Source organism: Oratosquilla oratoria, chromosome 5, assembly GCF_046742065.1.
Source record: "Oratosquilla oratoria isolate Oo_2021 chromosome 5, ASM4674206v1, whole genome shotgun sequence".
Classification (NCBI taxonomy): domain Eukaryota; kingdom Metazoa; phylum Arthropoda; class Malacostraca; order Stomatopoda; family Squillidae; genus Oratosquilla; species Oratosquilla oratoria.
In genome coordinates, this window is record NC_134781.1 from 37,135,506 (window position 1) to 37,151,145 (window position 15,640).

Here is a 15,640-nt window from a genome sequence, read left to right on the forward strand (position 1 = left end):
AAACAAATTATTACTAGAAAAATAAATGATTAATACAAGACAGTAAAAAGTAAAAACAAAAGTTCACAAAACAAAACAGTAAAAACATTTAAAACAAAAATTCACAACACTTCAGTCTTCACTCTTCACTCTTCACAGATTCACTCTAACTTGTCGGCCCTCTCTCTCTCCCTCTTAACCAACTTCAAGTTTCCCTTCATGAAGGTCAGGTTCTCAAAGTTCAGGTTGGTCAGAGAGGCTCGCTTTGGCCTCAAAATGTCCGAGCCGAAGCTGAAGAGTCGTTCGGCTGAGGCAGACGAGGGCAGGGGAGTGTTATACTTGATGAAACAGTTCATTCAGTGCTGCCTGTGTTCCTTGGGGAAGTTTGCCGGGGAGATCTTCATGATGCTTGTGCCGAGAATGGCGCCCCAAGTGTCTACTTCCTTGCCGACCTCCTCCTCCAGGTTGGCCACCACCACAGGCTCCTCCTCGTCCTCAAGAAGGAAGGCAAACTCGTCGTGCTCGCTGGTGTGGCTGGCCACAGACTGTGGCCTGGAGGTGGGCTGGCTGGAGGCGGAGGCCACATCCCCCCTCCTTGGACCTGATTTGGGCCACAAGGTCCGACACCATCTTGTCCCTCACCAGGTTGTACAAGTCAGGATTTGTCCTGCATATGTACTTGGCCATCTTTAGACGGAACCTGGGGTGGAAGGCAGTCGCAAGGAGCTTCTCCTGGTCCTCAAGCATGTGTTGAAACCTGAAAAGATTAAGATATGAGTTAATCTAATTATTGATTAATGATTATTATTTTTTTTTCATTTCAATTACTATAAAATATTATATTATTTTATTATTTATATAATTATATTATATTATTATTATATTATATTAAAATATTAAAAATATCTACCTTTCAGTGAAGCCCTTTTTGTCTCTGCCATGGTGCTCCTGTGTCCCCAGGAGGTAGGTGACGAGGGGCTTGGCATGCTTGATGCTGTAGTCGTCCCTAAGCAGGTTCAAGTCCCTCTGGAGCACCATCAAGTTGGGAAGGAAGTTCCCCATGTAGGCATGCTGGTCTGACTGCATTTTGTCCAAAGCATTGGCAACTGGGGCCATAACTTTGACGTACTCGGCGATGACCTCGTTGTCCTCGTCAACAAAGGCGGGGATCGGGCTGGGGCGCATGCTGGTAAAGAGATCATCGATCTTTTTACGGGTGTCCAGGTCCTGTAGCAGGCCAGAAAGCATCTTATAGCTGTCATAGCTGGAGTTCCACCTCGTCGCGCCAGGGACTTTAAGTTTTTTGCCGATAGCATCCTTTATCTCGTTGGCTGCGACAGTTCGGCGGCCCTGGGCATTCCACAATGACTGTGCCTTGTGTATCCCTTTCATAAGGCGGTTCATAAAGAATGTTCACTGGTTTATATTTTCTTTATTGTTTCACAATTTCTTCCATGGTTCTACACTAAGTCAATCACCTCCTAGTTCTATATTACAATTTGCACTCGATTATGGTATTGGTACGTCTCATCGGACCGACTCCCCTCCGAGCTCCGTGCATTGCCTTAAGAAGGCCGGAAACTCGTTTATGAGGTGCCACGCTCGTATAAAATTAAGAGTTGTTGATCGAGACTCCATTCGTCAGCTATGTGGAAAGGTGTGAAACCTACTTGGAAGTTATTGACTTCTATATTTAAGTCTATGGTGTCGTGTAGAGAAATGGTGCTCCCTTCTATTAGGAGTCCTTCCATATTGGAAAATTGAATTTGGGGTGGGTCATTTAATGCTTCATAGAGAGCTCTTGGGATGATGTTCAGGTTTGTTCCTGTATCAACCATCATGTCAACTGTGAGTTGATCTAAAGTCACTTTTAGGGTGACGTAGTTGTGTTGTGTGTGAGATATTCCTATGGTGGTTTGGTGCGTGAGGCTGGTACGCGTTCCCCCAATCGGTGTTGAGTTGTGCGTGTTGTGTGGGAGGGAACTGTTTGTCGAGGGGTGGTGAATGGTTTGTTAGTTCTCTGGTGAGGTTGTGGTTGTGATTTCTGTTGGTAACACTCTTCGTTGGAGTGAGTTGTTGTTTTGTGTAGGTTGCAGTATTTATTTGGATGTGTTGGTGTAGGTAGGAGTGGAGGTTTGGAGGGGGGTGGAGCTTGTATGGTTTGATATTGCACCTTGCATTGCGCATCCGTATGGGAGGTAGTACCATGAACTGAGCAAGGGATGGGGTGGTGTTGTACCTGCGGGTATTGTTGTTGCTGTGTTCGACACTGGGCATCGGTGTGGGAAATGGTTCCATGAACTGAGCAAGGGATAGGGTGGCGTGGTGCCTGTGTTTGTATTTGTTGTTTTTGTATGCAGTCTCTAGTGTTGTGACTGTTTGACAAATGGTAGGAACACCACTTAGAAGATTGTCCTTGATTGGTGGGAGGGGGCTGCTGTGACTGAAGGCTATTTAGTCTGGGGAGATAGTGGGGGGGTGGTTATAGATACATTGCAAGCATTGGTGATATCTAGGATATAGGTATAAGCTAGTGGGTTTCTAGTGTTTAGTTCCCTTTTGGAGGCTTCTTTTAAACACTTTGGAGGGAGTTGGGAGAGATAAAAACCTATCTCAAGGAACGTTAGTAAATGTTCAAAGGTCATGACCTTGTTACCGTATTGGTCAGTGTGAAGCCAAGGGCTGTTGTTCTCTAAGTCCTCTCTAACTTCTTTAATATTGTTTGCTACAAAATCCATAATGTTCGGTTGTGTTTGAACTCTAGTGTTATTGAGGAAAGTGAGAAGGAATTGAATGTTGTTTGGTTGTTTGTTCTGAAAGACATTAAGGAGGTTGTGTTTATAATCTTGATATGTGGTTCCACATGCAACTAAACTGTCTAGCATACGTGCCTTTGAACGGAAAATGTCTGATGCCTCTATTTTCTGACGGCACAAATTAATTTTATCTGAGTCAGAGTAGTGATTGTTCTTGGAGAAAAAGAGATCACATGCTGTCAGAAAGTCAGTAATGGATAATCCACTATCTTGGGAAAAGGTTGGAATTTCTGTGAGGGGGGAAATGGTTTGATAGTTGTTAATTATTGTTGGTTGAGGTTGTTGGTAAGGATAATATTGTGGATTTGGAGGAGGGTTAGGTGGTGGTTGGTGGTATGGTGTGGAGGTGTGTTAACTGGATGGGTTATGGGGAGAAGTAAAGGGGAAGTTTTGGTAGGTATGGGGAGTGTGATGGAGGGGTTGGTACTGTGGGTGCACGGGAGGGGGAATTAGGGATGTCGAGATATGGGGGTTGAACTGTTGACGGTTTATAGGAGGAGTAGCTTGAGCAAATGGTATGGAGGGAGGAATGGGTTGTTGTGGTTGAGAGGGGTTGAAGGGATCTTCTTGAGAGGGTTGGTTATAAATGTGTAAGCCATCATTCTAATAATGAGCACTTATTGGAGTATCTGCCTTAGGAGCGGCGTTGTCAGAGTTATGTGAGTGGTCATGGTCTAAGGGTTGTGTGGGAATGTCAGCCTGTGGATTTATTTGTTGAGGATCTGGTTCGTATTTTTTATAATCTAAGTCCTGAGGTGGGTTTTCCTCTTGAGATTTAGAGAGGATATTTTCTATCGCTTTCTTGAATTTGCTTCTCGTTCCTGTCGCCATGTTAGTGGTTAACTATAGGTGGGGAATCTAAGTCGAATTGTTAAGTCAGAAAGATGTGGTACACATTACTTAAAAGGTGTATGTTAAGGTTAGCTAAGAAAAAAAAGGGATACAGGGTGTCAACGGTTATACATTAGGCTTATACATATATATATATATGAAATGGAATTACATTTAATTAAATAATTTAGTTATATAATAGACACAGGAATATATGAAATTGCTATTTGATAAGTTGTAGCACTGTGGTGTAGAAAGATTGTTGTAACTAATTTTTAAGTTTAAAATTAGAAATTACAAAATGCTTGTAACATGTTAGATTCTTCTAGCTAAACAATGTTATGATTGTGGGGCTAGTGATATTGAGTGTTATACAATAGATACAATGCAATCAAAAAAATGTTATATATATATATAAAAGATATACAATGTAAAAGGTCATACAAAATATTGGGAAGAAAAAAAATATTTGATATTGGCAAAAAATTATGTGATTATATTAGTTATTGAGAATTATTTTTAAAATATATTATTCTAAATAATAAATTGGGACAGTACAAGATAGAAGTATGCAAAAATGTTTTTAACTTACTTGTGTAACTTAATAATGTAACATTAGTTTTGTAATATGATATTTTTGTTTGAATTATTAAATCACTAAAGACTGAATTATTAATCAAAGAAGGAAAAAATATCGATTTTTAGTTATCTTTAGTTATTGGTTATATGCAGGTTGAAAGTGAATCTTACATTATTATATATATGTGACTATAGAGTACCTTGATGGTTATGTTTCAGATTAGGAATATATATATCGATGTGCGTGCCGGTCCGTCAGGTGTGGCTGTGGCGGCCCGTAGACTTGTTTGTCCTTACGTATGATGTGATTGGATGTGTGCAATCACTACTTGGTGGTAAGGCTTGCGGGGTGGGGTGCCTCATTGACGTGCTCGTAAAAGAAGGAGATAAGGCAGTGTCAGGGGGGGATGGTTTTGTTTGGTTATTAGTTGTTATTTTTTAATGTATAGTATTGTGAAAGGTTGGTATAGTAATTACCTTGGTTAGTAGTGGGTCGATAATCAGGAGTCGGTGATGATGACGTATTGGTTGTGCAATTGAGATATCTTCTAGGAGGGGTGGTTTGAACTTGGTGTTCTTGGTAGGGGGTTACCGTGTTGAAGGTTTTGCTGCCACCATGTGGTTTGAAATGTAAATTTCACCACCGTATTGAAGACTTCTCGGAGGGTGTGGTTGGCGTTTGATTATGGAGTTGGGTACTTGTGTGTGTCGAGAATTCTGGTATTCTTTCTTCTGGTAGGCGTGGTTGACTATTTCATTCAGGCTTCTTCTTCGGAGATGTGGGAATGAAACCCGCTGCCGCCATTATATGTATCCCATTCATAAGGCGGTTCATAAAGAATGTTCACTGGTTTATATTTTCTTTATTGGTTCACAATTTCTTCCATGGTTCTACACTAAGTCAATCACCTCCTAGTTCTATATTACAATTTGCACTCGATTATGGTATTGGTACGTCTCATCGGACCGACTCCCCTCCGAGCTCCGTGCATTGCCTTAAGAAGGCCGGAAACTCGTTTATGAGGTGCCACGCTCGTATAAACTTAAGAGTTTATGCGAGCGAGATTTAGTTCGTCACTTCTTAATATATTTTACATAACTAGTTTATAATTTAGTCTGACAGCCAGACTATAATATATATCCAGGGGAGGTTCGTCAGTATACGTAATAATGTGTTTATTACTGTGTGGTTATTTGTGTGATCGCGTGTGTTCGTGTGTGCATGTCGCCTGGTGGCGCGGTAGGAACTGCTGTAGTCAACAGATTGGTCAGCGAAATGAACGGATGTCTCGAGCGCCTCATTGTCTGGTGAGTGTGTGAGGGAGTGAGTGGGTTATATGACTGGGCGATACTACTCGTCATGTATATGAGGCGTATACACTTGGCAGCCGACCTTCTGAAGATACTCCTGCCACCAGGGTTCCATTGTGGGACCTGAAAAAATAATATTTATTATTTAATATCTTATTACAATTCACAAATTAAAAAATAATAAATAATAATTTGCATCTTTTTAGTTTTTACCAGAAGAACAATAAATTATTTAATTTTTATAAATTATTAATTTATTGAATTAAAAGAAATAAAATTATTATACTCATTTTGGAAACATCCTCAGACGCCAGGAGGTTCAGAGTGTGTCCACCACACCTCTGGTGTTTAGGCAGGCTAACCTCGGCTTCGTCAGCCTGGTCCAGGGCCTCCTCCATAGATATGACCTGAGGCTTGTCAGCCAGCTCTTCGTCAGGCTTGTCCTCGCCAGGTTGTATGACGACGTCCTCTTGTGCAAAGTTGACAAATGCTGCTGATGCTGAAGTCCTCATGCAGCTTGCTCAAGGACCTCGCCAAGTACTCGGCTGTCTGGCTCTCCTTCACCTCCTTCATGCCCAAGACTGCAGTCGTCCTCTCCAGGGTAGCCTTGTCCAACCACGAGACTGTGGAGCTTATGAAGGCCCGGTTGTGGCTCGACCAGCTGTCGGCAGTGGTGGCCAGGTAGTCCTGCTTGGACATGATCTGGGTGAGCTCTATTTGGCCCTGGCGCTCATATGCTTGATGTTGTCGCCAAGCTTTTTCCTGGACGGCAGCTTGAACTGAGGGTTCAGGTAGTTGAGGAAGGCCCTGAGCGCCTCTGACTCTGTTGTTATGGTGGGCAGCATGTCGCGGATAATCCACTGAAACATAAAAAAGATGTGTGAGTATTTGAAGTTAAATTTTTGTTATAAATTATTTTTATTTATTAAAGTTAATTAATTTATTAAATTATTTTCATACTAAAACAGTTGAACTTTAAAAAGTAAAACTTACCTCATAAAACAGGTCAAGGGCCTTCTGCTGGTCAAACCTCTCAGCCATAGCCTCCTCAATACAGCCCTGCCTGAGGCTTTTGGCATCCCGACCACCACCAGAAGCAGAGCGGCCACGTTTGCTGCTGCCATCTAAGGCTGCTTTTAAGGCAGGACTATCTAAAGGGTGCTTGGTGGCATAATGCTTCTTTAAGTTGCTGTTGGTGTCATTCTGAAGCTTCAGTCTCGCAGTGCAATTTTTCTTTGCGCAGAGGGCAAACCCGGCGTCCCTGCCGATACCACACTTGAAGAAGGGCTTGAGAATGTCCCAGTCTCTGTAGAGGTCCCTTTCCCTCCTGGAACCGTGACCTCCCTCGGCTTGCTCGGCCTCGGTGTCGGCAATGTCCATGTCTTCGGCTCGACTTGTGCCAGGCATCAGCTCCGGACTCGAAAACTCTGGCAGTTGGATATCGCTGGCGTCAGATTCACTTTCAGAGAGGCCGCTTGGGTTCGTGGACCTTGGTGTGTCAGACTGAGCACTTGGGTTTCTCGACCTCGGTGTGGATGTCACGTACTTATCCATTGTCAGCGGTGAGTGTGATGTGAGTAGAGTAGTCTAGCCTCCTTGGGTGTCCTCTTCAGAGTGTTGTCGGTGCAATGGTTGAAGAATGTCTGACTATTGTAGCACTGTTTAACTAAATTGTAACTTACGGGACGCGGTGACAAGAAAGTCTGCAGACTGTGCAGATTTGTAAACACTAAACAAACGCTCTGATTGGCAGCTGCAGTCACCGGCGCATGCGCGGTGGCTGCGCGTCACTAACAAGCGTTCTGATTGGCTGGCAGCCAGCTGCGGTCACAACATGACGAGTCTGTGTGATACAGATAAAGCAACGAGTTAAACACCACGAGTATATTTCCAAGTTCAAAGAAGGGCAGTCCAGGCAGTACTACTAGTCTTTGTTTCGCATTACTACACACAGTCACACAGACTTGCATATCGAGCACATTTCGAGCAGTGGTCATTTGAGACACACACACACACACACACACTTACACGCCCATACTGAAATAGAAGTAGAGAGAAGCGATAAAGTAAAACACAATGCTAATGGCCAAAGGCGTCTCTAGTTGTTACAGAAATATAGGCGTCACCACATCTGTATGCCGCGGAAAAGTTGAAAACCAATGTTTGGTCGTCTTCCTTTTTTTTCGAATTTTTCCCGGGATACGGAGGTTCGGATTCGCGAAAAAAAAGACGTTCCGAACCCGGAAGTCCGAATCTTTTTTGACATCGGTCCGAATCCGAACCTCCGAACCCAAATCCGGGATTTTGCCGGTCCGAACAAATCCGCGGATAAAGGTTCGCGAACATTTGTTCGGAACGCCCACCTCTGGAGAGTAGTGATAAGAGACAAACACTCTAACTGGGATGAAGTAATAAGCGGTGTTCCCCAAGGAACAGTTTTGGCCCCAATAATGTTTGCTATATAAATTAATGATATGGACAAAGAAATTGAAAGTTACATGATCTTCTTTGCAGATGACGCTACATACATACATACATATACCAAGGCTTTTTCCCCCTTACAAGGGGGGTAGCCAAAAAGAAAAAGGCATAAAATCATTGCCACCCATTCCATCCCTGAATACACTCCACACCCCTCCACCCTCCCTCTTATCTTAGCACCTGAATGACGGGTCATCCCTGCACCTTGTCCACTGCCCTGGCAGTGGACAGGGTGTCCACTGCAGATGACGCTAAACTATTAATAAAAGTGAACACGGAAGAAGATTGTGAGTCACTACAGAGTGATCTCAATAAAGTATGGGAATGGAGTAGGAAGTGGGAGATGGAGTTCAATACAAAAAAGTGTAGTATAATGGAATTTGGAAAAAACAAAAACAGAATAACAGGATCATACAAATTGGGAGAAGAAGGAATAAAAAAAAGTAGAAAATAAGAAGGACCTGGGAGTCATTATTATGAATAATATGTCATCTGAGAAACATATAAACAAGATTTTTGGAGAAACTTATAATTTAATAAGGACAATCAAAGTGGCATTTACATACCTGGATGAAGAAATGGCGAAGAAAATTTAATCACTGTGATAAGACCAAGATTGGAATATGCAGCAATGATGTGGTCACCAAGTACAAAAAAAAAAAAAAATAAAAAATAAATAAAATAAAAAAAAAAAAACTTGAAAGAATACAAAGAGCAAATTACAAAATTAGCACCAACCCTCTCAAAGCTATCATATGAAGAGAGACTAGCAAAACTTGAGCTACAGACACTAGAGCGGAGAAGGGAGAGAGGAGATTTGATAACTATTTACAGAATCATGAAAGGCATAGAAATTATTGATAGAGAGGATCTAATAAAATGGAATGAAAGAAATACAGGAGGACACGGAAAGAAAATCAAGAAAGACAGCTATAGAAGAGATCTGAAAAAGAATAGCTTTCTTCACAGAGTAATAGACAGTTGGAACAAGTTAGATGAGAAAGTGGTGTGTGCAAAAACAATACATAATTTAAAAAATAGTTTAGATAAATGAGATATGAAGACGGGACATCACGAGCATAGCTCCCCTTCCCGTAAAATACAACTAGGTAAATACTAGGTAAATACACACACACACACACACAAAACAAAACAAAACAAAAAACACACACACACACACTTCAACGAACGGACGGCTTAGAAGACGTTCTGAAGAAAATTGAAGTTTCGTGGATCCCAACGCAAAGAGAAGTGCCTATTGTATTTACAGGGTGGGGGGAAATTGCTCGTGGGGTAGTAGGAAAGTAGGGAAAGAGGAGAAGGGGAGGGATTGCTGAGGGAAATGGAAGGAAATGAGGAAGGAGAGGACTTGGCCCAGGCAGACTGGCGAAAGGTAAACAAACGGCCCCCCGACGAGCTGAGCGACGATGAAATGTCTAATAAAAATGTAAAGATTAGAAGTATAGATAAGAGCAATACAGTAGAAAGTGATGAGAATATTTTCCAGGGATTTAAAGAGGGTGGGGGGGACACAAACCCCCCCCCCCCGACTGACAAGACTAGAAGAGAAGGTCGATAAGATGATCGAGGACTTGGAGCGTAGGTTCGGTCATGTTAACAACATTATACGGAGAGTTGAAAAATTGGAAGAACTAGAGAAGGCGAACAAAAACTTAACTAAGGAAATTGAAGAATTAAAAAAACAGTTAAAAGAAGTAAAAGATGAGAATAAAGTCTTAAAGGAGAATAATAAGGAGAACAAGGAGGGTTGGAAAAAAATCCAAGAAAATAGCAAAGTTGCATTCACTGACATAATCAGACAGCAAATGAATGAACAAACTGAAAACTCAGTTATTAAAGTGATGAGACAGAAGGAGAATATAGTAAGAGACTTAGCAAACAGAAAGAAATGTATAACTATATTAGGAATGGAAGAGAAACATAACCCAGATAGAACCACAAGAATCAAAGAGGAAAATGAAAAAGTAAGAAATTTACTAGAATTAGTTCAGGAAGATGAACCAGAAATAATGAAACAAATCGAAGAGAAATTCAGGCTCGGGAAATATAGTACAGACAAAACCAGACCAATTAAGATTAAATTCAGGTCACAAACTACGGCTGAGAATATCTTATCCAAAACAGGGAAACTAGCAACAAGTGAACAATATAAAAAGGTATGGATAAAAAGGGAAATGAATAAAGAGGAAAGAGAGGAAGAAAAACAGAAAAGACTTGAAGCTAAGGGAAAAAACGAGATAAGAACGGAGTCAGAAAAAGAGAGATTCTATTGGAGAGTAGTGAATATGAAACTAAAGAAAGTAGACATACAAGAGAAAAACAAAAGGGAAACAGAGAACACAATGGAAGTGGCAGAAAACTAAGAGTGTCTTACACAAATATAGATGGATTAATAACAGGATTGAATGAGCTGAATGATTATTTGAAAGAAAAAGAACCAGACATAATGGGAATTGTAGAAACAAAATTAAAAGGTCCACTACCACCCAACAGTGTAGGACATGATGCATATAATTATTGGATTAGAAACAGAGTGAAAAAGGAAGGGGGTGGAGTTATGTTCCTGACTAAGAAGGATATAAACGTGAAGTGTCACATATGGAAAGAATACAGTAGAGATGATAATGATGGAAGTAGAAGATAGAGATAAGAAGAGCAGAAAGTTTGTGATAAATTATGTGCCCCCGAAAACAGCCTCATGGGAAGAGAGTGAACATAAAAGTATGTTAGAGGACACAAAGATAACATTAAACAAGATAATGGAAGAGGGAGGAAAAATAGTTATGATGGGCGACTTTAATTGCAAAGAAATATGCTGGGAAGAGATGACAGTAAAGGGTGGAGACGGCTCATGGGGAAACGCTCTACTTGAGATGGTTACTGACCATACAATGACACAATGGATACAGGAGAACACTAGGTATAGAAATGAAGAAGAGCCATCGAGACTAGACCTAATAATTACATCCGAACCTAGAATAGTGGACAAAAACACCAATAAGTAAAAGTGACCACATATTGATTGAACTGGAACTTAATGAAGAAAAATATATGAAAAGAAATGAAAAATATAGAAAAGGAAGAATGATGTATGAAAAAACAAACTTTGATAAAATAAGAGAATTCTTTCAACAAGAAAACTGGGAAGAAATATACAAAGAAGAAACAACAGTAGAAGAGAAATGGAATATTTTGACAAAAATTTACAAAAAAGGAGTGGAAAAGTATGTCCCAAGACAAAAACAAGAAAAAGAATATGTAAAATGCTGGTACAACAAAAGTTGTAGGGAGTTAAAAGACAAAAGAGACAAAGCCTGGACCAGATGGAAAAAAGACAGAAGACCTGAAAAATGGAAAATATATACCTGTTATAGAAATGAATATGTACAAACGTGCAGAGAGGAAAAGAGAAAATATGAAAATGATATCATAGAAAAGTGTAAAGATCAACCAAAACTATTCTACAGATTTGTAAACAATAAACTGAAAAACAAACAAGACTTGGAGAAATTAAGACAAGAGGGAGTTGAATACACTGAGGAAATGGAAATGGCGGAAATTATGAACAAACATTTTAAATCAGTGTTTACAAGGGAGAACATACAACCTGAAGAGAACGAATGGAAAGAGAAAGTCCCCCCTATGGAAGAAATAGAAGTAACAAAGAATGAAATATTAACACAATTGAGTAATCTTGATGTCAGAAAATCGCATGGACCAGATGAAATAGCAAACTGGATACTGAAAGAATGCAGGAATGAACTGGCAGACATAATACATAGCATACTAAATAGTTCCTTGAAAGAAGGAAAAGTTCCAGAAGATTGGAAAAAAGCAAATATAGTACCTATGTATAAAGGAGGAAATAAAGAAGAACCTACAAACTATAGACCAGTCTCTCTAACAAGTACAATAGCAAAAATTTGTGAAAGAATGATCAAAAGTAGATGGGTAAAATATTTAGAAAAGAACAAAGTGTTAAATCCAAGGCAATTTGGATTCAGACAAGGACGATCATGCGTCACTACTAAATTGGATGGAAGACTTTTTGCAAGAAAGAAAAATGAGAGTAGTGATAAGAAACCAGCACTCAAAATGGGATGAAGTAATAAGCGGTGTTCCGCAGGGAACAGTTCTAGCCCCAATAATGTTTGCTATATATATTAATGATATGGATGAAGGAATTGAAAGCTATATGAGCTTCTTTGCAGATGATGCAAAACTACTGAAAAGAGTGAAAACTGAAGAAGATTGTGAATCACTACAGAGAGATCTAAATAAAGTACAGGAATGGAGTAGGAAGTGGGAGATGGAGTTCAATACAAAAAAGTGTAGTATAATGGAATTTGGAAAAAGCAAAAACAGAATAACAAGAGCATATAAATTGGGAGAAGAAGGAATAAAAAAAGTAGAAAATGAGAAGGACCTGGGAGTCATTGTTATGAATAATATGTCACCTGAGAAACATATAAATAAGATTTTTGGAGAGACTTATAATTTAATAAGAACAATCAAAGTTGCATTTACATACCTGGATGAAGAAATGGTGAAGAAAATCCTAATCATCCTGATAAGACCAAGATTGGAATATGCAGCAACGATATAGTCACCAAGTACAAAAAAATGTATAAAAAAAACTTAAAAGAATACAAAGAGCAATTACAAAATTGGCACCAACACTCTCAAAACTATCATATGAAGAGAGACTAGAAAAAATTGAACTACAGACACTAGAGCAAAGAAGAGAGAGAGGGGATTTGATAGCTATTTACAGAATCATGAAATGCATAGAAATTACTGATAGAGAGAATCTGATAAAATGGGATGACAGAAATACTAGAGGACACGGAAAGAAAATAAAAAAAAGACAGCTATAGAAGAGATTTGAAAAAGAACAGCTTTCCTCACAGAGTAATAGACAGTTGGAACAAGTTAGATGAGAAAGTGGTGTGTGCAAAAACAATACATGAATTTAAAAATAGTTTAGATAAAATGAGATATGAAGACGGGACCCCACGAGCATAGCTCCCCTTTTCGTAAAATACAACTAGGTACAACTAGGTAAATACACACACACACACACACATTTTCGTCGAATGGACGGCGAGAATTAGTGTACTGAAGAAAAAGGAAAATCTACGTGGATCTCAACGTCCAGGAAGTGCCTTATTATATTTATAGGAAAGGGGAGTGCTCGTGGTGTAGTGGGGGAGTGATAGGGAAGGAGAAGGGAAGGGATTATTGAGGGAAATGGAGGGAAAGGAGGAAGAGAGGGACATGGTCCAGGAGGCCAGGCGTCTTGTAAACAAGAGGCGGACCGACAATAATTATTTTGGTGACGACGGGATCAACAAAAATGTAAAGATTAGAAGTATAGATAAGAGCAGCACAGTGGAAGGTGATGATAGTAGTTTCCAGGGATTTAAAGAGGGTGGGGGGATACCAACCTCCCCCGATTAGCAAGACTAGAGGAGAAACTTGATAAGATGACTGGACATTGGGAAAACAGGTTCGGTTACGTAGCCAAAATTGCGCAGAGAGTGGAAAAATTGGAAGAACTAGAGAAGGCGAACAAAAATTTAACTAATGAAATAAAAGAATTAAAAAGACAGTTAAAAGAAGTAAAAGAAGAGAATGAAGAAAGAAGAATAATAAAGACAATAAAGAGACCATAGCAAAGGAAGCATAAGGTTGGAAAAAAAATCCAGGAAAACAGTAAAGTTGCATTTACTGACATAATTAAGCAACAAATTAAAGAACAAAGTGAAGACTCAGTTATCAATGTGATGAGACAGAAGGAGAATATAGTAAGAGACTTAGCAGATAAAAAGAATTGTATAATTATATTAGGAATGGAAGAGAAACATAACCTAGATAGAACTTCAAGAATCAATGAGGAAAAATAAAAAATAAGCAGTTTACTTGAATTAGTTCAGGAAAATGAACCTGAAATCATGAAACAAATTGAAGAGATGTTTAGACTCTAAAAGTATAGTACAGATAAGACCAGACCAATTAAGATTAAATTCAGGTCACAAACAACAGCAGAGAATATCTTAACAAAAACAGGGAAACTAGCAGCAAGTGAACAATATAAAAAGATATGGATAAAAAGAGAAATGAATAAAGAGGAAAGAGAGGAGGAAAAAATGAAAAGACATGAAGCTAAGGAAAAAAAAAACCGAGATGAGAACAGAGTCAGAAAAAGTGAAATTCTATTGGAGAGTAGTGAATATGAAAGTAAGGAAATACATCATACTAGAGAAAAACAAAAGGGAAACAGAGAATACAATGGAAGTGGCAGAAAACTAAGAGTGTCTTACACAAATATAGATGGATTAATAACAGGATTGAATGAGCTGAATGATTATCTGAAGGAAAAAGAACCGGGCATAATGGGAATTGTAGAAACGAAATTAAAAGGTCCACTACCACCCAACAGTGTAGGACATGATGCATATAATTACTGGATTAGAAACAGAGAGATAAAACAAGGGGGTGGAGTTATGTTCCTGACTAAGAAGGATATAAACGTGAGGTGTGTCACATATGAAAAGAATACAGTAGAGATGATTATGATCGAAGTGGAAGACAGAGATAAGAAGAGCAGAAAGTTTGTGATGAATTATGTGCCTCCAAAAACAGCCTCGTGGGAGGAGAGTGAACATAAAAGTATGTTAGAGGACACAAGGATAACATTAAACAAGAAAATGGAAGATGGAGGAAGAATAGTTATGATGGGCGACTCTAATTGCAAAGAAGTCTGCTGGGAAGAGATGACAGTAAAGGGTGGAGACGGCTCATGGGGAAATGTTCTACTCGAGATGATTATTGAACATACAATGACACAGTGGATATAGGAGAACACTAGGTATAGAAATGAAGAAGAAGAATCGAGACTAGACTTAGTAATCACATCTTAACCTAGAATAGTGGAAAAGATTGAATATAAAACACCAATAAGTAAAAGTGACCAGATATTGATTGAACTGGAACTAAATGAGGAAAAGTACATGAAAAGAAATGAACAATATAGAAAAGGAAGAATGATGTATAAAAAACAAACTTTGATAAAATAAGAGAATTCTTTCAAAAAGAAAAATGGGAAGGAATATACAAAGAAGAAACAACAGTGGAAGAGAAATGGTATTTTTTGACAAAAAATAAAAAAAAATAAAAATAAAAAAAAAGTGGAAAAGTATGTCCCAAGACAAAAACAAGAAAAAGAATATATAAAGTGCTGGTACAACAAAAGTTGTAGGGAGTTAAAAGACAAAAGAGATAAAGCTTGGACCAAATGGAAGAAATACAAAAGACCTGAAAAATGGAAAATATATACTTGTTATAGAAATGAATATGTACAAGCGTGCAGAGACGAGAAGAGAAAATATGAAAAAGATGTCATAGAAAAGTGTAAAGATCAACCAAAAATATTTTACATATTTGTAAACAACAAACTGAAAAACAAACAAGATTTGGAGAAACTAAGACAAGGAGGAATTGAATACACAGAGGAAATAGAAATAGTGGAAATTATGAACAAGCATTTTAAATCAGTGTTTACAAGGGAGAACATACAACCTGGAGAGATCGAATGGGAAGAGAAAGTCCCTCCTATGAAA

General features: G+C 39.0%; 2 protein-coding genes across 2 annotated transcripts; both read right to left on the reverse strand.

Annotated features, from left to right (window-relative positions):
- Positions 1-474: 474 nt before the first annotated feature.
- LOC143025741 (uncharacterized) lies at positions 475-6,028 on the reverse strand. The gene is made up of 4 exons (XM_076185745.1): positions 5,803-6,028; positions 2,636-2,704; positions 890-1,364; positions 475-736 (listed from the first exon to the last, which is right to left on the reverse strand). Exons 1-4 carry the CDS (start codon positions 6,026-6,028, stop codon positions 475-477), a joined length of 1,032 nt encoding a protein of 343 aa, XP_076041860.1.
- A 201-nt stretch (positions 6,029-6,229) lies between these two features.
- On the reverse strand, positions 6,230-7,070 carry LOC143025742 (uncharacterized). The gene is made up of 2 exons (XM_076185746.1): positions 6,510-7,070; positions 6,230-6,376 (listed from the first exon to the last, which is right to left on the reverse strand). The coding sequence occupies exons 1-2, from the start codon at positions 7,068-7,070 to the stop codon at positions 6,230-6,232; spliced, it is 708 nt and encodes a 235-aa protein (XP_076041861.1).
- Between the last annotated feature and the right edge of the window lie 8,570 nt (positions 7,071-15,640).

Bases quoted from the DNA above. Each gene is read 5' to 3' on its own strand.
- LOC143025741 (XM_076185745.1), bottom strand. From the start codon at position 6,028: ATGAGGACTTCAGCATCAGCAGCATTTGTCAACTTTGCACAAGAGGAC. The intron at 1,365-2,635 runs GTAACAAGGTCA...GCCTTATGAAAG, and splicing joins GCTTCACACTGACCAATACG to GGATACACAAGGCACAGTCA. The intron at 737-889 runs GTAGATATTTTT...TAATCTTTTCAG, and splicing joins AAAAAGGGCTTCACTGAAAG to GTTTCAACACATGCTTGAGG.
- LOC143025742 (XM_076185746.1), bottom strand. From the start codon at position 7,070: ATGGATAAGTACGTGACATCCACACCGAGGTCGAGAAACCCAAGTGCT. The intron at 6,377-6,509 runs GTAAGTTTTACT...TTTATGTTTCAG, and splicing joins CCCTTGACCTGTTTTATGAG to TGGATTATCCGCGACATGCT.